The sequence below is a fragment of the Ovis canadensis genome, chromosome 13 (assembly GCF_042477335.2).
Source record: "Ovis canadensis isolate MfBH-ARS-UI-01 breed Bighorn chromosome 13, ARS-UI_OviCan_v2, whole genome shotgun sequence".
Taxonomy (NCBI): Eukaryota; Metazoa; Chordata; class Mammalia; order Artiodactyla; family Bovidae; genus Ovis; species Ovis canadensis.
In genome coordinates, this window is record NC_091257.1 from 24,050,336 (window position 1) to 24,074,609 (window position 24,274).

The window sequence follows — 24,274 nt, forward strand, 5'->3', positions numbered from 1 at the left end:
GCCTCTGTTATTAATGCTCTATTGATATTTAATCCAAACTGAACTCTCTGTACTATAATGTTTGTCCAAAATGTTCTTAACTTTGTAGCTATTTGATATAATTTATGAGAACTAAAGTAGAGATTGAACAAGAAAACTTTTGTTTTGGGATTATTATTCAAAGTATAGATTGTCATTAGTGTGTGTGACAGATGGGCATGGGCATGACAGGTCAGGAAAGGCCATACAGGTTGATAGAACAAGATTGTTAACACAGTGTATAAGCCAAAAGTTATAGCTAAAGGCACAGTGGTTGCGTAAATCCATTTGACAAAAATCAAGGTCACAACCTTGGTGGCAAGTCAAAACTTGAAGTAGCAAGACATGGGTGGAATTTTGGTTAGAGAACTATAGGTTGCCATTATTGGTTTAGACTAATAATTGGTTCCTAGATCCATGTGTTTCCTCAGACAGCAACACCAGGGTCAAGGGAACTTGTTAAAAATGCAAATTCTTGGTTCCCACCTCCATCTCATCCCAGACCTACTGAATCAGAGACTCTGGGAGTGTTACCCAGCAGCCTGGGTTGTAACAAGCCCTCCCAGATGCTTTTGATGTACTTCAAGTTTGAGAACCACTGTCCCAGGTATCTAGGAAGTTAAAAATGGTGAGAAGCCTTGTTGTCATAGCAAGTATTTAGGATTAAATGAGAGTACCCAGCAAGGGCATGGCTGTAGCCAAAAGCAATATCTATAGGGAGATCTTGGCAAACAAGTGCCTTCAGAGACCTCTTCTTTTCAGTTGAGAATTCTAACATGGGCAGAGTTCATGCTGGATTGGAAAATTCTTGGGAAATCAAACCCACAGAAGTGAAGGTGAGCCAAGGCCTTGGCATGGGAGGAGCTGGGGTATGTCCAGGGTATGGGCTGTTCTGGTTCTAGGCCTTTTTCCTTGAGTGAAGGCATTCCAGCAGGTTGGCAGGTGCGTGCCATAAAGAATAATGAAGATTTCAGTAAAAGCCAGTGGTTTGTGAGAGGCCCTACACACACCTCTGATGAGCCCACAAAGCTTTCACTGGAATCATATGATAAAGCCAGATTTATAAGAAGCTACAAATGCAATCAGCTGTGTCCTGGGAAGGAGATTACTCTGTCTCAAGAAAATTCCAAGGGACATCTTCCCTTTCGACAACAGGAAGAACCTTTTATTTCTCCTTTAACCTTTTGTGTTCACTCCAGCTCCCAGGCCAGGACCAGATATGGCTCCTCTGGCCATGTCCAGAATAGCAATGACTTGAAGGAGATCAGCCCTGGGTGTTCTTTGGAAGGACTGATGCTAAAGCTGAAACTCCAATACTTTGGCCACCTCATGCGAAGGGTTGACTCATTGGAAAAGACTCTGATGCTGGGAGGGATTGGGGGCAGGAGGAGAAGGGGACAACAGAGGATGAGACGGCTGGATGGCATCACTGACTCGATGGACAGGAGTTTGAGTGAACTCCGGGAGTTGGTGATGGACAGGGAGGCCTGGCGTGCTGCGATTCATGGGGTCTCAAAGAGTCGGACACGACTCAGCGACTGAACTGAGCTGAGCTGAGCCCTTTAGATGAATGCCATCATTTGTTTCCAGCTGGATTTGGCATTTCAGGGGCTTCTAGAACCCCAGTGAGGACTCCGAGGGGATTCCAGGGATTCCTACCCCGCGGGTGGATTCTTAAGCCCCTAGGGTATATTTGAAAGGGGACAGAGTTGTCTTCATGAAATTTTATAAATCAGTTGCATCTCTGGGTTATTTATGGCTGTTTTTCTGTTTAAAGGGAAGATCAAAAGACAAAGAAATAAAAGATATTTGGTTCCATCCTACGAAACCTTTTGTATTATTCCATCAATAAAATTGTCAATGATGATTCCATTAAAAAGTTTAAATTTGTTGTTCTTTAGGGTCTTTTTAAGACAGCGGTGCCTTGCAGTCCATTTACTGTAGTAGAGAGAACTAAGACATTAGTCTTTTGGGATGAAATAAGTAGTAACAAACACTGTTAAAAATCCTATCAGAACATGTTGCTGATGTTGTCTTCTATGTATTCAAAATGTACAGCAAGGATGCTTTAGAAAATAATTTAGCTGCTTCATGTGTTTCTGTTTTAAATATCTCTGGACTGCAAAGTGTATAATGCCTATAGATCTACTAGTTAGGGTAAAAATAAATATCCCTTTTTAGTTTAACGAGTGTAAATAGGATTTGTAAATAATGCAAAATGATTAGGTATCTAAGAACAACTCTTTATATTTGACTATTCTCTTCTGGTAAACATGTAATCTGTTTTTTATTTAAAATGTATAATATTTGTAAAAAATGGGGTCTAAAGTAGGTCTGATGTGGAATAGTGTTGTAATCAGTTCTAAAAGAAGCACTGTGAAATAGCTAGAATGATGTGGATAGATATGTTTTGAGTCATGAAAACACTGAATATTTTTCCTCCTTTTTTTTTTCTGTGTATGTGTGTGTATGTGTATGTATTTTCAATTTGGAAGCATATGTTGCTTTATCATGTTGGGAAAATAAAATCATACCTTTTATCATTAAAAAAAAAACTGTGAGCATCTTAGCAATTTCTATAATTCTGTTGTTAGCTACCTAAGAAGTATATTCCTTGTTAAAATGTCTGTTTATGTAATTCAGTCGGCAATTACAGCATTACAAATATCTTTTTATCTTATTTGAGGTGCCCTGACAGGGATTACTTATTTGCATTAGAAATAAAAATGTGATGAAAATATATATAATTTGTATGGTCCAGGCTTCCCTGGTGGCTCAGCACTGAAGAATCCGCCTGCTGGTGCAGGAGACGCAAGGGATGCAGCTTCCATCCCTGTGTCGGGAAGATCCCCTGGAGAAGGAAACAGCAGCCCACTCCAATATTCTTGCTGAGAAATCCCATGGGCAGAGGAGGCTGGCGGGCTATGGTCCATGGGGGTCACAAAGAATCACACATGACTGAGCAACTGACACCTTCACTTTTTAGAAATATCACAGAAAAACACGAAGGCATACATTAAGTGAATTCAGATCCATGAAGAGCTAGCTATAAGAGTCTTAGCCTGGACAACAACAGTTTATAGCCAGTAAACGAGCTGGTAGATAAAAGAGTTATATATAAGGCATGTAGTATTTAAAAAAAGAAGTACTAACAAGAAGAGAAATAAAAAATTCCTGGAAGTTAAAACAAGAACAGAAGTTTCAAATGAAGAAATGCATAATGGAAGGGAAACAGCTGACAATTAACTCATTGATCCAAAGAATAGGTCAAGGAAATAGTCTAGAATATGCAGCAGATAAAATATTTGAAAGTTAGAACAATTGAGATTTACTCTCTGACATATGCAACCCATCTATTAAGACTTACAGAACAAATGGAGAAAAGTAAAGAATAGTAATGATTTTATAACTATGACGGAAAAAAGAATTCCTGTCCTAAAAGAACCTAGACAGAATTCAGACTTCTGGGTATAAATTGGAAGTTCACAGAACTTCTGGAGAGAAAAAGAAATCTAGCTTACTTATGGAGGTGTAAAAATCAAACTGGCTTTTTCTCATGGTAGAAGTAAATGAAGCAAAATTGTCAAAATTATGAGAGAAAAATTAATTTGAACCTAGGGTCACAGATACTGGAAAACTAACATTCAGAAATGAGAACAAACTGAAAGTTTTTGAAAAATCCAGTGACTTAGAAAATTCTCAGCTACAGATCATCTCTGAAAGAATTACTCAAATATTTGGGGGGAAAGAAAGAGTTTAAGAAAGGGAAAACCAGGAGTCCAAGAAATAGTAGAAGCAAAGAAGCCAGTAAAGTATAAATTCTGACATAATCAGTTTCTAAGAATAGTTAGGAATTTTGAGAGTGTAATGATGAAATATTGATTAAATATGAAAGAGCTTATTGTTATGCTATTTGTATGCACTGTGAATACAATTAACTCTAAGTATTAATATTGATCAGTGAAGTTGGAGTTCACCTACAACATTCCAGGTACTGTGCTGGATGCTTTCACATATAATAGCTAATTTATTCCCCATTATTAAGTTGAAAAGTAAATATTATTCTATTTTTTACAGAGAGGAGAAGAAAAGTAGTTTGACCAAGTTTGCCTAGTCAGTGAGTGGGATTTCCCACTGGGATACGAAGCCTTTTTTTCTTGTTCTTTCTTGGTGTCATCCTATCCAGTGATAACTATGTGATGGTCACATTCCAGTGATCATCCTTTTCTGAGGTCTTTAGAGACTTCTCTACAATACTCTCCTACTCATAATAAACTACTCATTCTTCCACTCCACTTACTTCTCTCACCAGAGCACCTCTTCGGTCATATTATCATATCATCTTGTGCTTGAACCCATTTTCAAATAAAAATTGGAATGTTTATTCATTGGCCCACACAATAGTATATTACTAGAGAATCAAGCACCGGATATTATTTATTCATTTACAGGTATTTCTTTCTTTTGAAATCTGGCATTCATTACTTAATTATCAGAGCTCCCAGGCAGACATTTCATTGTTAGCATCTGAATCACTATGAAAAGTTATCTTGGTTTTCTTAGAGTGGTTTTCAATTAATGGCTTCCACTAAATAATCTTGCAGAAGCACATGTTGACCTCTTTGAATCTTACCCTCACAATGAATTATGCTTGAAAGGCTCAGTGATATATTCTGTTCCCTTGAGTGATTCTATGTCAGACCCAAAATAGACAGGGAAGGAGGGGGAAAAATGTACTTTGATAAAGCAAAATTAGTTACCTTCAACTGTACGCATTTTGTTTCTCTTACTCATCCTTTCTTATCCTTGTCCTCTTTCTGCATTTTATTTTTATGTTAAGGTTGGATTTCTAAAAGACTTACAAACACTACAATAATTTGGGTCTCAATTACTCTTCTGATTTTGCCATTGGTATATTTATGGAGTATCATCCCCTCCATTCCTATCATCCCCTCAGTCACCCAGAGTAAAGTTACTTAGGATGAATTTCAACTCTTTCTCTCTTTTCTCCCATCCACCTTGAAATCATCATCAAAATTGCCCAGAACCTTTACATTTCTTGAATTGTCTGTCCCTTTCTCGTTCCTTCCAATCTGGCTTAATGTTAGCTGCTTTCCTTCCCTTCTGTAGCTTCCAACTCATTCTACGATGAAGGAAGTATGAGGAAGGAAACCATGGTCATGACTTCTCTTGGGAATGCATGATCCTAGAGGACCTAAAGGACCCCCTCCCCTTTATCCTGGGTTGTCTTGGAGAATTCGTCTTTAAAAAGCTGAATCTGCCATTTTATTTTCTACTAGAATCAGTTGAAAGTCATCTTAGACTTCTTGAGTCCTTGCAAACTGCTTATTTAACAAGAGCTTTTTTATTCAAAAGATGTTGGCAAGTAGAAATGATTTGATTGCTGTCTCACAGAAGTGGAAAGAGAAATTAGGTTCTAAGATTAAGATACTTTAGACCCAAAAGACAGTTTTGCATTCAGTTAAAATTATTCTTTTGAGCTTCCTAGATGGCACTAGTGGTAAAGAACCTGCCTGCCAATGCAGGAGACTTAAGAGACTCAGGTTTGATCCCTGGGTTGGAAGATCCTCTGGAGGAAGATATGGCAACCCTCCCCAGTCTTCTTGCCTGGAGACTCCCATGGACAGGGGAACCTGGCAGGCTATAGTCCATAGCATCATATAGTGCTGGACACGACTGCAGCAACTTAACACACACATATGCAAGATTATTCTTTTAAAATCCCTTAACTCATACAAAAGTTGAAGCAGAGAAGTACCATTTATTAACAAGTCCAGCACATCTAGTTTCCCCTGTAGAACTGAAAGAGATCACTGCTTCTTCAAACTTGAGAACCAGGTATAGTAGTTAATGGTGTCAATTTTCCATAGAAGTGGCAATATTTATATTTAGTTACTAGATCTGCATAGCAACAAACTGTAGTGTAGCAGTGCTCAAAGTGTGGTTTAAGGATACCTCTTTCAGGGGATTTGTGAGGTCAGTACCATGTGCATAATAATATTGAGAAATGGTTTGCATTTTCCCTCTCTTTTTCTCTTAAGTGTGCAGTGCAGTTTTCCAGAAGTTACCTGACATGTGATAGCATCATTTTCCTGATAGTTTACCATATGTGTCCCTTTGTTTTCTTGTGTGATATATGGTGGTGGTGGTTTAGTCACTAAGTCATGCCTGACTCTTTCGACCCCATGGACGATATAGCCTGCCAGGCTCCTTGGTCCATGGGATTTTCCAGGCAATAACACTGGTATTAGGTTGCCATTTGCTTCTCCAGGGGATCTTCCCAAACCAAGGATTGAACCTGCATCTCCTGCTTTGCAGGCAGATTCTTTACCAACTGAGTCACCAGGGAAGCCCCGTATGATAGATATGACCCACCAAAACAAAAGTTCTCACAGGCACTCAGTTATTTTTAAGACTTTATAAAGTCCTGAAGCCAAAAAGTTTGTAAACTGCTTCTATTATGCACAAAGAACCAATCACATCTGAGAGGTGGGTGGAAATAGAGACTGATTTCTTGGAGTCCAGCAACGTAAGTTCATGTTCATACTAGAGCAGACACTCATGTGGAAATGTTTAGTGAAATTACCCTTACTATTTAAACATTTTGTCATTTTCACCCCTCCTCTTTTCACCCCTTGTTCATATCATTGACTTTGTATAAGGGAACTCATGAAAACTGCAACTTCTTTGTATACAGATTGCCATGTATTCTTTCTTTTAGAATCAATGTGTTTCTTTTTTTTTAATAGGCCAAAAGTAGATAGGATGCTTGTGAGGGACACAAGTGGGGAGTTGACGGGTCTGTCTAGAATCAATGTTAATCTCTTAAAATGTTCTGTCCTCAGTTGTCTTTTCTAAATACAAATGTTCCTCTATATAATTAGGTGTGGAACCTTGTGTGGATGAGTAGACCATGAAAGGGCAACCCAAAAGAGCACAATTATCACTGTATGGAGTCGGAACCTGGAATGTCAGGTCCATGAATCAAGGCAAATTGGAAGTGGTCAAACAAGAGATGGCAAGGGTGAGTGTCGACATACTAGGAATCAGCGAACTAAAATGGACTGGAATGGTTGGTGAATTTAACTCAGATGACCATTACATCTACTACTGTGGGCAGGAATCCCTCAGAAGAAATGGAGTAGCCATCATGGTCAACAAAAGAGTCCGAAATGCAGTACTTGGATGCAATCTCAAAAACGACAGAATGATCTCTGTTCGTCTCCAAGGCAAACCATTCAATATCACAGTTATCCAAGTCTATGCCCCAATCAGTAACACTGAAGAAACTGAAGTTGAACGGTTTTATGAAGACCAACAAGATCTTTTAGACCTAACACCCCAAAAAGATGTCCTTTTCATTATAGGGGACTGGAATGCAAAAGTAGGAAGTCAAGAAACACCTGGAGTAACAGGCAAATTTGGCCTTGGAATGTGGAATGAAGCAGGGCAAAGACTAATAGAGTTTTGCCAAGAAAATGCACTGGTCATAGCAAACAGCCTGTTCCAACAACACAAGAGTAGACTCTACACATGGACATCACCAGATGGTCAACACCGAAATCAGATTGATTCTATTCTTTGCAGCCAAAGATGGAGAAGCTCTATACAGTCAACAAAAACAAGACCAGGAGCTGACTGTGGCTCAGATCATGAACTCCTTTTTGCCAAATTCAGACTTAAATTGAAGAAAGTAGGGAAAACCGCTAGACCATTCAGGTATGACCTAAATCAAATCCCTTATGATTATACAGTGGAAGTGAGAAATAGATTTAAGGGTCTAGATCTGATAGATAGAGTGCCTGATGAACTATGGAATGAGGTTCGTGACATTGTACAGGAGATAGGGATCAAGACCATCCCCATGGAAAAGAAATGCAAAAAAGTAAAATGGCTGTCTGGGGAGGCCTTACAAATAGCTGTGAAAAGAAGAGAGGCGAAAAGCAAAGGAGAAAAGCAAAGATATAAGCATCTGAATGCAGAGTTCCAAAGAATAGCAAGAAGAGATAAGAAAGCCTTCCTCAGTGATCAATGCAAAGAAATAGAGGAAAAGAACAGAATGGGAAAGACTAGAGATCTCTTCAAGAAAATTAGAGATACCAAGGGAACATTTCATGCAAAGATGGGCTTGATAAAGGACAGAAATGGTCTGGACCTAACAGAAGCAGAAGATGTTAAGAAGAGGTGGCAAGAATACACGGAAGAACTGTATAAAAAAGATCTTCACGACCCAGATAATGATGATGGTGTGATCGCTAATCTAGAGCCAGACATCTTGGAATGTGAAGTCAAGTGGGCCTTAGAAAGCATCACTATGAACAAAGCTAGTGGAGGTGATGGAATTCCAGTTGAGCTATTTCAAATCCTGAAAGATGATGCTGTGAAAGTGCTTCACTCAATATGCCAGCAAATTTGGAAAAGTCAGCAGTGGCCACAGGACTGGAAAAGATCAGTTTTCATTCCAACCCCAAAGAAAGGCAATGCCAAAGAATGCTCAAACTACTGCACAATTGGACTCATCTCACATGCTAGTAAAGTAATGCTCAAAATTCTCCAAGCCAGACTTCAGCAATACGTGAACCATGAACTCCCTGATTGTCAAGCTGGTTTTAGAAAAGGCAGAGGAAGCAGAGATCAAATTTCCAACATCTGTTGGATAATGGAAAAAGCAAGAGAGTTCCAGAAAAACATCTATTTCTCCTTTATTGACTATGCCAAAGCCTTTGACTGTGTGGATCACAATAAACTGTGGAAAATTCTTCAAGAGATGGGAATACCAGAACACCTGACCTGCCTCTTGAGAAATCTGTATGCAGGTCAGGACACGACTGAGCGACTGAACTGAACTGAACTGAACTGGAGTAGCTATAGCCCAGCACTGTCTTATGAATGGACTGAGCTCAGGGAGCAGTTAAACCTGGTTTGTTTTGACGGAAAGGTGGGTTTATTATACCCAAATATCACTTTTTAAAGAAATGTGAAAAGTGATCCCATTAAGTTTTTGAGAAGACATGTAGAGAGTCTGTAATTTTCCACTTTGTGATTTGAGAGCCAAAATCAATCTCTAGAACAAAGCCAATTTATTCTAAAATGAGCCATATGCAGATGAGGGAAGTGACACATTTTTAAAATGCATTTATTTAATTATCTCTTGCAGAAAAAGGCAAAAAAAAAATCACTACACATTTTTCCTGTTGGAATTCTTTGGGAAGAGTCTTTTAGCTTTTATTAAAAAGTGTGATGTTGTTAGAGTTGTTTTTTTTTTTTTTCAATTGTCTGTAGTTCAGTTACTAGGAAATCTTTGATGATGCTTTGCTGAGTCATTCTGTGAAGAAAGATTCTCAGCTCTATGAAAATTTGTGTTGAATGATCTGAACCAGTCGAACTACATTCCACTGCTTGCTCAGTCCAGACTGTCCATTACACCTCATTGTTTCTGCTAATCCAGTGTATCATCTCCAGTTAGATTGATTACATTGGGCCAACTTTTATTGAACCACTCACAAATTCACTAATTATCTATTAGTCAACGGTTCCCATAGCATTCTTGGCTTTGTGGGAGACTCAGGCGTCGACTGGTCATGTCTTCTGCAGTGGAAGCAGAGTTTCTATGTGACGCCAGGAAACACAGGATCATAGCATCCGAGTTAGAAGGACTCGATGCATATGTGGTCGTGTTTGATTGCCTCTGATGACAGGAAATCACCTGCCTCCTGTGGCAGAATGCTTGCTGTGTTACTGAAGAGCTCTGACTGATGGAATCTTCTTAGTCATGTGTACAGAAATGTTCATGTTAAAAGTCAGGTAAATGGTCAAACCTAAGTGATACTGGAGACCAAAAGAGGAGAAATGAGTTCAGTTCAGTTCATGTAGTGGTGTTCATGGATTATATCTTCAAGGAAGGTCAATTTTTCTTTTTTTTTTTTTTTTTTTTGAGTTTCATGGGATGGGAAGGATTTTGAGAGGCAAAGTGGAGGGGCTTTCTCGATACCAGGAAAGACGTGGAGTCAGAAAAAGCTCACAGGCTGTTTGGTGTGAGTGCGTAGAGCAGTTACCTTACGTACCTGGCACTTCATGAATGTATTCATGGAATAGATAGAGTTAATGACTGAGGGAATGACGGCAAAAAAAGTCTTTTCTTGTCCAGACGTGTGGTGGCAAGGGAGCTGTAAAGGAAGGCTGGTGACTCCTCTGGCAAGTTGACTCCTCTGGCACTTGAGTCCCAGCCCAGACTCTGCATTTGTGGAGACATCCTTGCAGTGGGGACGGACATTCACTTATTTTTACTGACTACATAGAAGTTTTAAAGCCCACTTTCCCTTTGCGTCTTAATAAAGTACTGGTTTTACATCTCTCTGAAAAAGCTGCAAATTGCTGCCCATCCCTTGAACTGGAACAAAGGCCTTATTATTATTTTCCTTGAAAAACTCGTATTGACTATGTGGGCTTCTACCTCCTCTCGACCCCTGCTATTGAAACATTAAAAATGCCATGTATTTGACTCACTTCCTTCTAGGATGTGTTCTCTTTTGGTTCATTCTAAAATGATGGTGAAATGTTGGACTTTTGCAGAAAATTCAGCTTCCCACAGTCTCTCTGAGACCCTTCTCTGTTGGAAATATGCCCCCAGTGTCCTGTGGAATTTCAAAGATCCTATAAGTGGCTGACCATAGGATATCCATTTGATAGAAATTCCATCTATATTATTGCAAATAGACCCTTATGTGTAGGTGTCCGGTTGAAAGAGGACACAGTCCCATTAGGACTGATCTAAAATAAATCTTTGGCAGAAGAAAGAGAGCTGGTAACAAATTTCAAATGGGCTTTGCCCCTTCCTTCTTCTATTTCTTCTTCTTTTTAATCTGAATGATAACATTTTGGTAGAAAGTGCTCGACTACTATTTTAAGACTTGATCCTCACAATTTAAGCTTAAAACTTCACAACTTTGCAGTCAATGAAGCACGAAACATTGTCAACACAAGATGCCCCAAACAATGCTATCTTATTTCCATGTAAAAATGGGATTCAAGCCTGAAAATGAATTGAGCATACTAGTTAAAGTTTTGACAGTGTATTCTGTGTGTCCTTATCAGCTGTAAAATGCAAATGGTGTTTAGCTACTGTATATTTAATCCTAGACACAGACATCTAAGCAGGCTAAGAGAAGAAAACTAGAAGTCCTTTGTAACTAAGAACATTGAAGGGGAAAACAAACAAAAACAACAAGCTCAACTCACAGACTCAAAGGAAAATAGACTAGAAAATACCATTGTAAGTGCTAGTTTATCCCAAACCCATGCACAGAGCTGTATGACTAGTCTTTCTGAGCATGGAAAGAAATCAAACATGTACCTGAAGAAATGTGTATGAGAATAATCCAAACTCAGAAATGTGCTGCAGCTGAAATACAGTCTCACTGATGTCTGCTGTAGGTTGAAAAGGAACATCTTATGGACAATTGATTGTTTCTTGAAATATAATAAAAACAAGCTTTGAAAATGTGTATATGAAAAACATTGACCTATATGGAAAGAAAAGGCAACATTTACTTTGTAATGCTATCAGGTAGTAATTCAATTTCCCGTTAACCGAACTTGAAGTATTCTGCTTTGGGTCATAGATTGGTGGTGCTTATCATATAAATTAGCCAATAAGATTTGCAAATAATACTTTCAGTGCTTGGTTTTGTGGTTGTAGCTCTAGAAAAGAAAATCAATTTAATCCCATGCATTGGTTTTCTTCTTAAAAATTCATGCAATTTGAATATGACTGACAGGGCATGGCATCATTATGCAGCCGGTTAGATGGACCGATTATGCTTATGAATACAAGAATGGAGTGAATGAAAGCAATGTGTAATTGATTCTACTTCTGGTCTGACTGTTCATTAACAGTTTGAATGTGGCACAGTTGCTTCTCAAATGGAAAACGATGAGAGCAACCTATATAGGTTCCCTCATTTGTTTCAAAATTCATTATGCTAATATTTTTTCACAGAATGTTTTTGCTGCATTTGTTTTATCAAGCAGAAGTCTGATCAGATCTTAGTAAATGATTCTACTGCTTTCAATATTTATTTGGCCTTCCACCTGCACACTTTTCAATTTACACATTTAGAAATGAAAGCAGGCTCCCTCTGGCACCCCCTTCAAAGCAAACCTTCCATCCTACCCTCCTTTTCTATAGACTTGAGACTAATTTCCCAGGATAGAACAAGGTGGAGGAGAACAAGGCGGTGGTTATAGCTTCAAAACAAAAGAGCTGATTTACAGGCTGATTGATTTCAGAAATAAATGAACAAAAACAGGCTCATTTGTCTTGCCGCAGGTTAGTCAGATAAAGCACGAAAGGGCCTGCCATCTCATTTTCCATACCTCTTCCAGGGGTTGCATCAAGTGCTGATGAAATGTGCAGATCACACCGCTGTTTTCTTGGCTTTCCTCAGTTGTGTAAGAAAGGGCTTCAAGTGCACAAAGGCTGCTCTTCCTTTCTGGAATGCAGAGCCAAACATTTCAGGGAAACAGCATTATTGTCATGGCTCACAGGGAGATATAATGCTGATTCTGTAATAGTAATCCCTGCCCTCTCATTTGCCTACAAGTTCCTGCCAGATTTTGAGACAGAGGAAAAAACAAAATTTGTGCAGGGCCAGGCCGTTCTATCTAGGAGCTACAGTTGTACTGTGAGCTCCAAATTGGATTGTCTTTGCAATTAGTTAGCATATTAATTTCATATTCAATCTTCCTCTAGTTCTGATTTTTAAAAAAATTAAATCAGCAGTTGACTTATTAAAATAATAGGTCTGAGAACTTCATACTGGAAATAGATTTCTTTTTTCGGATTAAAACTTACAAGATCTACTCTTTCAGTAACTTTCAAATATACAATATGCTATTATCAACAGCAGTCACCATACTGTGCATTATATTCTCAGAACTTGTTTATTTTATCACTGAAAGTTTGTACCTTTTGACCTGCTTCATCCATTTCATGTCTTCCTTTCTGTCCCCTGCTTCTGACAAGCACCAATCTGTTCTCTGTGTCTATGAGATTGCTGTTTTTTTTTTTTTTTATTCTACATATAAGTGAGATGGTACAGTATTTGTCTTCCTCTCTCTGATTTATTTTACTTAGTGTAATGTCCTCAAGTTCCATCCATATTCTCATGAATGGGAGAACTTTCTTCATTTTTATGGTTGAATAGTATTCCATTGTGTATGGTGTATATATATATATATATAACCCATTTTCTCTTTCCATTCATCCATCATTGGTAACTCTGGTTATATCAATGAACTGTGCCATGCTTAGTTGCTCAGTCGTGTCTGACTCTTTGTGACCCCATGGACTGTAGCCTGCCAGGCTCCTCTGTCCATGGGGATTCTCCAGGCAAGAATACTGGAGTGGGTTGCTCTGCCTTCCTCCAGGGGATCTTCCAAACCCAACGATCAAACCCAGGTCTCCTGCGTTGCAGGCAGATTCTTTACCATCTGAGCCACCAGGGAAGCCCCAAAATACTGGAGTGGGTAGCCTATCCCTTCTCCAGGAGATCTTCCCTACACAGGAATCAAACTGGGGTCTCCTGCATTGCAGGCGGATTCTTTACCAGGTGAGCTACCAGCTGGGCTGTTGTAAACTGTGCTACAGTGAACATGGAGGGGCAGATATCTGTTGGGGATGTTTTTCTTTCCACTGAATAAATACCCAGAAGTGTAATTGTTGGATCATATGGTAGTTCTGTTTTTAATTTTTTGAAGGACCCCCATACTGTTTTCATGAACACCTGCATGGAAATAATCATATCAGTTTTTCCTATGGTATCTTATTCATCTACCTCAAGACTTCATATTTGATAAAACTGCTAACTCCAAAGAAAGCCCCAGGTGTCTGGGGAATCTTTCGTTGTGCCCATTTTAAAACATGTCCACAGTCCACTTGAAATGGGTGGATTGTGTGACAGTTGTAAGCAATCAGAGTACAGTGATGATGACACTGTGTCAGTCCCAAGGCTGAGACAGAAAAGATAAGCACAGCTTCCAGTTCTGGCATTGGTGTTGAAGCCCTGCGCTGTCCCGTGAGCAATCTGGCTGTTCTGAGGATTCATGAGAAAACCCAAACCGGCCCCCATGGTGAGTCCCTGCTCAGCCTTAGCTTCTGCTTAACTATGACTATACCTGGGACTCCATGCCTGCCAGACCCTCCAGCTGAGCCATTTCAGAATTTTTGATCCAAAAAAAGTCATAAAAATAATCAAGTGGTGATTTTTGTTAAGAAAACATGTTTTTGTTTGAAGATTTTGTTTTAAGATTTTGTTAAGATAAAATGTGTTACCAAGTTTTAGGGTAGTTTCTTGCATAGCAATAGCCAATGAAAATTTGCATGTATACAAAGTATGAAGCTAAAGTAATAGAATTCATGGTAAGCATGGAAAACTTTATATATAAAAATGTATGCGATTTACTTCAACAAACAGTTGTGTTGAGAAAAGTTAATTCATATTGCCTTTGTGACAGTGTGTCTCCCTATATTGATCTGTGGCTTTCGGCATAATTCTTTCTCCTATGGATCCACTGAGCAAGGGAAAAATTGATTAAGTTTTCCGTATTGTCCTTTTCATCTCTAAAAATTCTTGACTGCTGTCTAAAATTCTTTGGTAACTAAGATACATAAGATGTATCCTGTACTACATGTCCACTTATAAGGTAGGTTGGACTCAGTTTGCATATTAAAATCATGGTAAAACTTTAAGTATAGGTACAAGGGACTTCCCTGATAGCTCAGTTGGTTAAGAATCCACCTGCAATGCAGGGTTTGGTTCCTGGGTCGGGAAGATAATTTGGAGAAGGGATAGGCTACCCACTCCAATATTCTTGGGCTTCCCTTGTAGCTCAGCTGGTGAAAAATCTGCCTGCAATGCAGGAGACCTGGGTTCGATCCCTGGGTTGGGAAGATCCCCTGGAGAAGGGAAAGGCTACCCACTCCAGTATTCTGGCCTGGAGAATTCCATGGACTGTATAGTCCACGGGGACAAAAAGAGTCAAACTCGACTGAGTGACTTGCACTTTATACCCATATCTTACCTGCTTTGGGAAATTGTGTTGCATTCACATTGCAATTCTTGTTATTACACACAAAAACATTAGTGTCTGTGTGTGTGTGTGTGTGTGTGTGTGCATGTGCATGCAAGCCTATGCTAAATACAAATTCAGTTCAGTTCATTTCAGTTCAGTTCAGTCGCTCAGTCGTATCCGACTTTTGCGACCCCATGAGTCGCAGCACACCAGGCCTCCCTGTCCATCACCATCTCCCCGAGTTCACTCAAACTCATGTCCATCGAGTTGGTGATGCTATCCAGCCATCTCATCCTCTATCATCCCCCTTTCCTCCTGCCCCCAATCCCTCCCAGCATCAGAGTCTTTTCCAGTGAGTCAACTCTTCGCCTGAGGTGGCCAAAGTACTGGCATTTCAGCTTTAGCATCATTCCTTCCAAAGAAATCCCAGGGCTGACCTCCTTTAGAATGGACTGGTTGGATCTCCTTGCAGTCCAAGGCACTCTCTAGAGTCTTCTCCAACACCACAGTTAAAAAGCATCAATTCTTCAGCGCTCAGTTTTCTTCACAGTCCAACTCTCGCACCCATACATGACCACTGGAAAAACCATAGTCTTGACTAGACGGACCTTTGTTGGCAAAGTAATGTCTCTGCCTTTGAATATGCTATCTAGGTTGGTCATAACTTTCCTTCCAAAGAGTAAGCGTCTTTAACCTAATATCCCTCTATTTTGTCTTTCTGTATCATAGCATTTCTCACTTTAAAACCAGGTTTGTCTGAAATAAACATCTGCATGAACTCACTAATAAGGTTTCTGCCTATTTTGATTACAGGATAGCATCATCAGCATTATCTGAACCAGGGTTTAAATACCGTTTAAAGCTGTTAAAAGTTGAAATCAACATTTGGGGATTTTCTCAATATCAAATAATACTCTTGACATTTAGCAGACAATCAACAAAGATTTTTCTCTTCTTGATTTCTTTTCCACTGTTTAAATTTCATATGCAATTTAAAACCATTAACTATTCCATAGCTGTATTTTAGCAAAGTGTTCTTATTCTTTTTACTGTTTTTGAAATTAACCGGTACTAATTAGCCAAAGCAAGTAATTTCATTTCATTATAATATTCTAATGATATTAGACTGAATTTATCTTTTTGGTCAAAGTTGATCAGTTCTTGTTATTCACATCATTGGAATGAGTTGATAATCCAGATTAACAGATAAGACTGAGAAGCAGGAGTAATAAAGGCCTTTTCAAGTAATTTGGATTAAAATTTAGTATTTTCCTTACTATCTTTATTGACTTAAAATGAGGATGGTTCTATTTCATTGAATTCCTAAATTTAAATGTTTATGTGTGCCAGAATGGCTGATTTTATATGGAAAAGCAAGAACATTAAATATTGTATTTTAAATATAAATAGAGGTTGAGAGGTATACATTGATTTTGGAGATTTACTATAATGAAAACTAGAAGTTAGGGAATTATTACAAACCATTATCCTCAGCATATCTTATGTGTGTGAGCATTGGTAGATTGCATTGTAAATTGCTATGGATATTTAAAAATGATTATTTTAGGATTATTATTATTTTATTTTTTGACTTTTTCAGAAACTTGCCCTTCTTTATAGTTTTTACAATGTCTGACACTATTATCTTATATACGAGGTGATATGTAACATTGGTTCTTCCTTCCCATGTCAATTCAGAATGCTCATTTTGTAGGCAATTATTTCTCAGTTTATCTCCTACTGAGGATTTGTCATTTGCCAGTGTACCAATTATTCACATCTTATATTATAATTTGTTATGCTTGGATCTGACCAATAACAATAGAACAATTTACTGGTAGGGGATTCCTTTACATAATTATTACCTTCCTAGAATATTGCCTACTTTAAAAAGCTATGCTATCTAAAATATTTTACCAGAGAAGCATTTGCATCATCAGTATTTCTTAGCTTGCTTGTCTCTAAACTCCAAAACAAATACCTAAAATAAATAAAGCAACAGTTATGTGAAAAGCAAAAATTCTCTTATTTACCCTGTTTTTCCTTCCTTTTGCGTTTACAGATGTCATCCACACTGTAGGGCCGATAGCCAGAGGCCATATTAACGGTTCCCACAAGGAAGACCTTGCAAACTGCTATAAATCATCTCTGAAACTGGTGAAAGAAAATAACATCCGATCAGTTGTAAGTACTTTCATGCTATTTCTTATTCTTTTTCAGCCTTTATATGCTGGAAATCAATCTTGTCCACAATGAAGGTAGAAAATAATTGTTATTCGGAAAACCAAGTTTAATCAGCTTAGGAAGTGAGACAGCTATTGGTTATCATGACTCCACTTTTTTGTATGTCTGACATAATTGCTTAATTATTTTGAATTTAAAATGATAGCATCCCAGAACTGGAACCATCACATCTAATTTATTTTCTCCCTATTGTCATTCTCTTTTGAAGAGAATGTTCATGAATGTGTGTGTGTTTTAACTTGAAAGATGTTATTCTTTTAGATTGATTTTGGCCATCCTAAACTACTGCTCTGTGCTTGGATACGCCACACCCCTTCTACATTTGACCCATTTAGGTGGGAGAGTTCAGAAAATGTGGATCCAATCTTTTCCCTTAGCAGTAGGCTGAGATGAAAGGGGGTCTCCTCTAGCTGGATTTGGAGGTGTTTATTCACCTGCTTTTATTTTGTAACAGACCCTACATTTATTACATCTCAATTACACCAGGAAAATAAAACTATGAGAAAAATGAGAGTCTAAATACACAATAGTAAGTTAATTGGGGCAGAATCCCTTGGGTTTTTCAGATAGATGATAACCTTGCTGAAATCATGGGGCAGGAAGATAAACACTTGCCTTCTTAACAGGCTGAATGGATCAGTATTGTTTGCGAGTTCACAGAAGTGGTGGTTTTATGGCGATTTTATTATTTGCATGAGGAACATTGAGAGTCAGACACATTTGGATAACACTGGATGGTCACTGTACTTTTTGTGAATTATTATGATTATAAAGGGCCTTTTCCAATGTACATTACTGGGTTTGCTTAAAATAAGAAGACTTTTTTCAAGCCATTTATGCTGCCTTTTATATCTTTTCCTACTTGTTAACAGAGCTAGATATTTCATTTCATCCTTTGATTTAGAAAAATGTTTCCTTTTGCAAATGAAATAATAAGACCCTATTCTATCTTAGAAAGTTGCAGTTCAAAGAGAATGATGCAAAGCAAGCTACCAAACCAGTTGACTCATTTTGGGAACGCATGTAAGAATTAAAGATTTTAAAATTTAAAAACTAAAAAACTAAAAAAAAAATAACAATAATCAAAGCAGGCGTGAATATTCTGAGAATAATTAATATTTTATCAATAATATAGTTTTTTGATTAAAGGAGGCAAATGGGGCTGAAATGCTTGGGAAAAATGGATATATATATATATAGAAGTTCGTAATTTAGGAAATATGACTCTGAGACCTGAAGAGAATTTACTAACAAATTCACTGGCATCTCTAATAATTCCCTTGAAACCAGTAAGAAGAGACTAGTCCATCAGAGACAGTATATAAACAGCACTCATCCTTTCAACAGGAAAACTAAACAACTCTTAACTATTATGACCTTAAAATAATCACATCTGTGTTACTGTACTTGATACTGCAAAGTAAACAGTAAAAGAATCATGGACTAAGTTAAATTAACTTTTCAGATACCCTACAGTGGGATACTCTAGTTGTCCTGATATTGGAATCAGGTCTGCATTGATGCATTTGATGATGATTTTGAGAGGTTAATTGCATGTTACTTGGATAAGATTATCAGGTGGTGGCACATAAGTGAAGTCATTCCAATACTAGTAAATAAAAATGGAGATGGGAAATATCAGCAAAATATGAAGGAAAATATCCAGCTAAATTAATCACTACATTCTTGCATGGTTGACTGGAGTTGCCATCAAATATCTCATACTAAGAGTAAAAAATTATCTTCCTTCCTTTTCTTTTTCTTTTTTTAATTGAAGTATATCAATTTTCGATGTTGTGCTAGTTTTAGGCAAGCAATAAAGTAATCCATTTAAATATACATATATATATATATTTGTTTTAGATTGTTTCCCATTATGAGTTACTGCAAGATTTTGAATACAGTTCCCTGTTCTAGACACTAAGACGTTGTTCTTTATTTTATATATAGAAGTGCACATCTCTTAATCTCAGACTCCTACCTTATCCCACCCCTTTGGTGACAATAAGTTTGCTTTCTGTGTCTGAGCCTGTTTCTGTTTTATAAATAAGTTTATTTGTATCACGTTTTTTAGGCTTCGTGTATAGTGATATCACAAGGTACTTGTCTTTCTCTGTCTGACTTTCTTCACTTAGTATGATAAACTGTCTATCCATGTTGCTGCAAATGGCATTATTTCATCCTTTTTAATGGCTGAGTAATATTCCATTGTATATACATACTGCTGCTTCTTTATCCATATATCTGGTGACAGATACTTAGCTTGTATCCCTGTCTTGGTTATTGTAAATCATGTATGAACATTGGGGTGCATGTATCTTTTCAAATCATGGTTTTCTTAGGATACATGCCCAAGAGTGGGATTGCTGGATCATGTGGTAACTCTATTTTTAGTATTTCACACAACCTCCATAATGTTCTCTGTGGTAGCTGACTTACTTTCTTTTCTTGAAGGAGGAAATGGAACTTTCTACTTTATATTGAGTGTCATGTTCTTGACCATCATTAAAAAACTAATGACGCTAATGTCATCAAATCATTGTCATGGGGGGGAAATGGAAACTTTTTAGAAAAGTTATGACTGGACACATCTTTTATTGTACAAGTTTCTACATTATAGACATCACTACAGATGGAGAGAAATGTTTGATATCAAAATCTTGGTTGGTAATCTGGAAAATAAAGTTAATGAGCTCATTTATATGCATATTAAAGAAAATTTCTCATAAACTCATTTATCAGATCACCTTAGTGTGACCATGGAAAAGTCACATCAATATTTTGTAGTCTCAGTTTCCATATACGAAGAATCAGTAAGTCATTACTGTCTACATCAGAGGCTATTAGGAGGATAGTTGAAATAATGGGTGTAAGATAACAGGAAAATATAATTCTCTATAAAAGTATTTGGTAATGTTACTCTAAGTGTAAGGTATTTTCATAGTGTATAATTTGGCAAGTTTAAGAGATTGAGAACATTTGTGCTTTGATATTCGGAAGACCAGACCTCTAGACATCATCATATCATTTCTTGATGTTTTCATACAGAAATAAATTAGCGTGACGTGTTGAGTTAGTATATTTGCAGAGGAAAATCTCAGTTTTTTCTTTCCTCCTGTGAGAGAAAAATCTTGTTCTTTCCTAGTGTGAGTTTCTTCTCCATGAGTCTCCTTTACTTCTCACACAGATCATGTCACTTACAACATTTCTGGTCACCAAATATAAGGAGACTTTTCCCATGCTAAGAAATTCTCTGAAACACCACCTGGGTGCCCTGCAACTTAACTCATTTCTGATACTGTGCACCTGGAGATAGTCTCAGACCCCAGATAGTAATTAAGCACCAGGTCCCTTAAGACTGCTGCCCTCCCCCGCCCTACACACACACGCGCGGATGCACACATGTGAGCTTAAAATGCCAACACTCAAAAGCTCAAGTTTTCACCTGTGCTTCTGATCTACTGTCCGTAGATCGGAAGGTCCAATGATCCAACCCTCTGCTTGGGTTCAGTTAATTTTCTAGAGCAGGTCACAGAACTCAGGGAAACACTTATATGCCTTTACCAGTTTATCAGAGCATGTGATGAAGGATTCAGCTGAACAGCCAGATGAAGAGATGCATGGGACTAGGTCTGGGTGGGTCGGGAGTGCAGGAGCTTCTGCCCCCATGTGGTTGGGTGAGTTATTACCCGCCTGACCTGGATGTGTTCGCCCCCTGAGAGGCTCCCCAAACCTGCACCATTGGGATATTGTGGAGACTTACTCATAGGCACGTGCATGTGTGCTAAGTCACATCAGTCGTGTCCCACTCTGAGACCCCAGGGACTGTCGCCTGCCAGCCTCCTCTGTCCATGGATTCTCCAGACAAGGGTACTGGAGTGGGTGGCCATTCCCTCCTCCATAGGATCTTCGCGACCCAGGGATCGAATCCATGTCTCTTGCATTGTCAGGCGGGTTCTTGACCACTAGCGCCACCTGGGAATATAGGCACAATCAATCATTAGCTCCATTTCCAGCCCGTCTCCCCTGTTTGGAGGATGAGAGATAGGACTGGAAATCCCAAGCTTCTGATCGTGTCTTGGTTCTGGTGACCAGCCGCCAACCACAGGTCATCCAGAAGCCCACTCAGGGTCAACTCACAAGAACAACAGGTGCTCCTGACGCTCTCATCACCTCGAGATATGCCAGGGTTTTAGGAGCCCTGTGTCAGGCATGGATCAAAGACAAATATTAGAACAAGGGGTGCTCCCAGTGGTCTTGTCACCTCCGAAATTACAAAGGCTTCAGGAGCTCTGGGCCGGGTACTTGGGACAGAGGCCAATAAATATATTAGCTCATGATACTCTATTTAGGCAACTAAAAGTATTAATTTTGTTAATAACTATTAGCATCATCTTATTCATAATCATTAATAATATCATGGTTAATATAACCAACTCATATCTGTATTGACAGCACAGAACATACCACGGGCCTTTATGGCTCAGTAGATACACTGAATTGAATTAAATTACACTAATTTTGTCACCACGTATAGCTGTCTTAACTTTGTAATCTAAGTTTTAACTTTAAAGTTCCCATACATTATTACAGTTTCTTCCACTATGTGTTGTTTCACAATAAAGCTACAAAAATGAATAAGGAGGAACAAAATGTGTAACAATGTGCCTATAAGGCAACAAGTGTCATAAATAGAATATATTATTCTACTTGTCTGGATCAGCGAGGCTGGGCTGCAGCTACAGATAAGCTCAACATCTTAGTGACCCACATTCAGAGACCCTGTCTTCTGCGCATCTCACTTTCTAGAACTGACAACCTCCTCGGCCATGGAGCTTTGCAAAATCATGCATAAAAGTTTTACTTTGTTAGATTAGAAGTGAATAAGTGAAATATTTGATGGCACCACATTTCTTAAGCCAAAGGCTTTGGGATCACAGCAAGGTGTCAAAATGTCTGCTTTACTCTAATTTATCCAAAGGAATATATTTTTCAAAATTTTACTGGCAGTAAGCCAAATAACATGATCATTCATTTATTTAATCAGTAATAAGATTGATAATAATAATACTGTGTTCCAAGACATTTTAGGTATCTCCTAAGACATATAGGCCAGAGAAGACAATGGCACCCCACTCCAGTACTCTTGACTGGAAAATCCCATGGACGGAGGAGCCTGGCAGGCTGCAGTCCATGGAATTGCGAAGAGTTGGATGCAACTGAGCGACTTCACTTTCACTTTTCACTTTCATGGACTGGAGAGGGAAATGGCAGCTCACTCCGGTGTTCTTGCCTGGAGAATCCAGGGACGGGGGAGCCTGGTGGGCTGCCATCTATGGGGTCGCACAGAGTCGGACACGACTGAAGCGACTTAGCAGCAGTAGCAGCAGCAAGACCTATATGCAGGTCAGGAAGCACAGTTAGAACTGGACATGGAACAACAGACTGGTTCCAAATAGGAAAACGAGTACGTCAAGGGTGCATATTGTCACCCTGCTTATTTAACTTATATGCAGAGTACCTCATGAAAAATGCTGGGCTGGAAGAAGTACAAGCTGGAATCAAGATTGCTGGGAGAAATATCAATCACCTCAGATATGCAGATGACACCACCCTTATGGCAGAAAGTGAAGAAGAACTAAAGAGCCTCTTGATGAAAGTGGAAGAGGAGAGTGAAAAAGTTGGCTTAAAGCTCGACATTCAGAAAACAAAGGTCATGGCATCTGGTCCCATCACTTATGGGAAATAGATGGGGAAACAGTGGAAACAGAGTCAGACTTTATTTTTTTGGGCTCCAAAATCACTGCAGATGGTGACTGCAGCCATGAAATTAAAAGACGCTTACTCTTTGGAAGAAAAGTTATGACCAACCTAGATGGCATATTCAAAAGCAGAGACATTACTTTGCCAACAAAGGTCCATCTAGTCAAGGCTATGGTTTTTCCAGTGGTCATGTATGGATGTGAGAGTTGGACTGTGAAGAAAGCTGAGCGCCGAAGAATTGATGCTTTTGAACTGTGGTGTTGGAGAAGACTCTTGAGAGTCCCTTGGACTGCAAGGAGATCCAACCAGTCCATCCTAAAGGAGATCAGTCCTGGGTGTTCATTGGAAGGACTGATGCTGAAGCTGAAACTCTAATACTTTGGCCACCTCATGCAAAGAGTTGACTCATTGGAAAAGACTCTGATGCTGGGAGGGATTGGGGGCAGGAGGAGAAGGGGACAACAGAGGATGAGATGGCTGGATGGCATCACTGACTTGATGGACCTGAGTTTGGGTGAACTCCAGGAGTTGGTGATGGACAGGGAGGCCTGGTGTGCTGCAATTCATGGGGTCTCAAAGAGTTGGACACGACTGAGAGACTTAACAGAAGTGAAGACCTACAGGATGTAATGTTTGTCTCAATACGTATATTTTGTCTCAGCATGCATAATTTGTCTCAATCTTCCAACAATCCAGAAAAATAAATAGGCCCAGTCACCATGTCCATTGTACAATTTGAGAGTATTCTCTAATTTTCTCATCACTTTAAAATATCTTCTCACGGAAACCTAGAATTCCATAATTAATGAGTAATTTAGGATGGTGAGGCATTGTTCTTTCTCTGCAATTTTCCTTTAAAATGCAAATACTCATGAGACTGGCAGATAATTAATTTCCTAGTACCTTAATTTGAGGAAATTTATAAAATTACTTTTCATCTTGCAGGATAAATTAGAGGATGAAAAAAGTACTACACTCCTCAGCCTGAAGGGAGTGAATTCAAAGGGGATCTGGAGAGAGGTTGGAAGAAACAGAAAGCCAAGTGAGGTGCAAAGAACTGGGCCTGCCTTTCAGTTTTGCTATAGGAGGTACTTTCGCACAGAGAGGAAAGAAAAGTGATGGTTACTTAACACAGTCTAGAAATAAGTTAGTTAGT

General features: G+C 38.7%; 1 protein-coding gene across 4 annotated transcripts in view; it reads left to right on the top strand.

The window, feature by feature from the left end:
- MACROD2 (mono-ADP ribosylhydrolase 2) overlaps positions 1-24,274 on the top strand; it is a 2,333,538-nt gene that overhangs the window by 1,325,918 nt on the left and 983,346 nt on the right. For all 4 annotated transcript variants that reach the window (XM_069547115.1, XM_069547113.1, XM_069547114.1 and 1 more), the window contains one exon: positions 17,174-17,295. In XM_069547115.1, the coding sequence (XP_069403216.1) occupies positions 17,174-17,295 (122 nt within the window). The remainder of the gene's footprint in view (positions 1-17,173; positions 17,296-24,274) is intronic.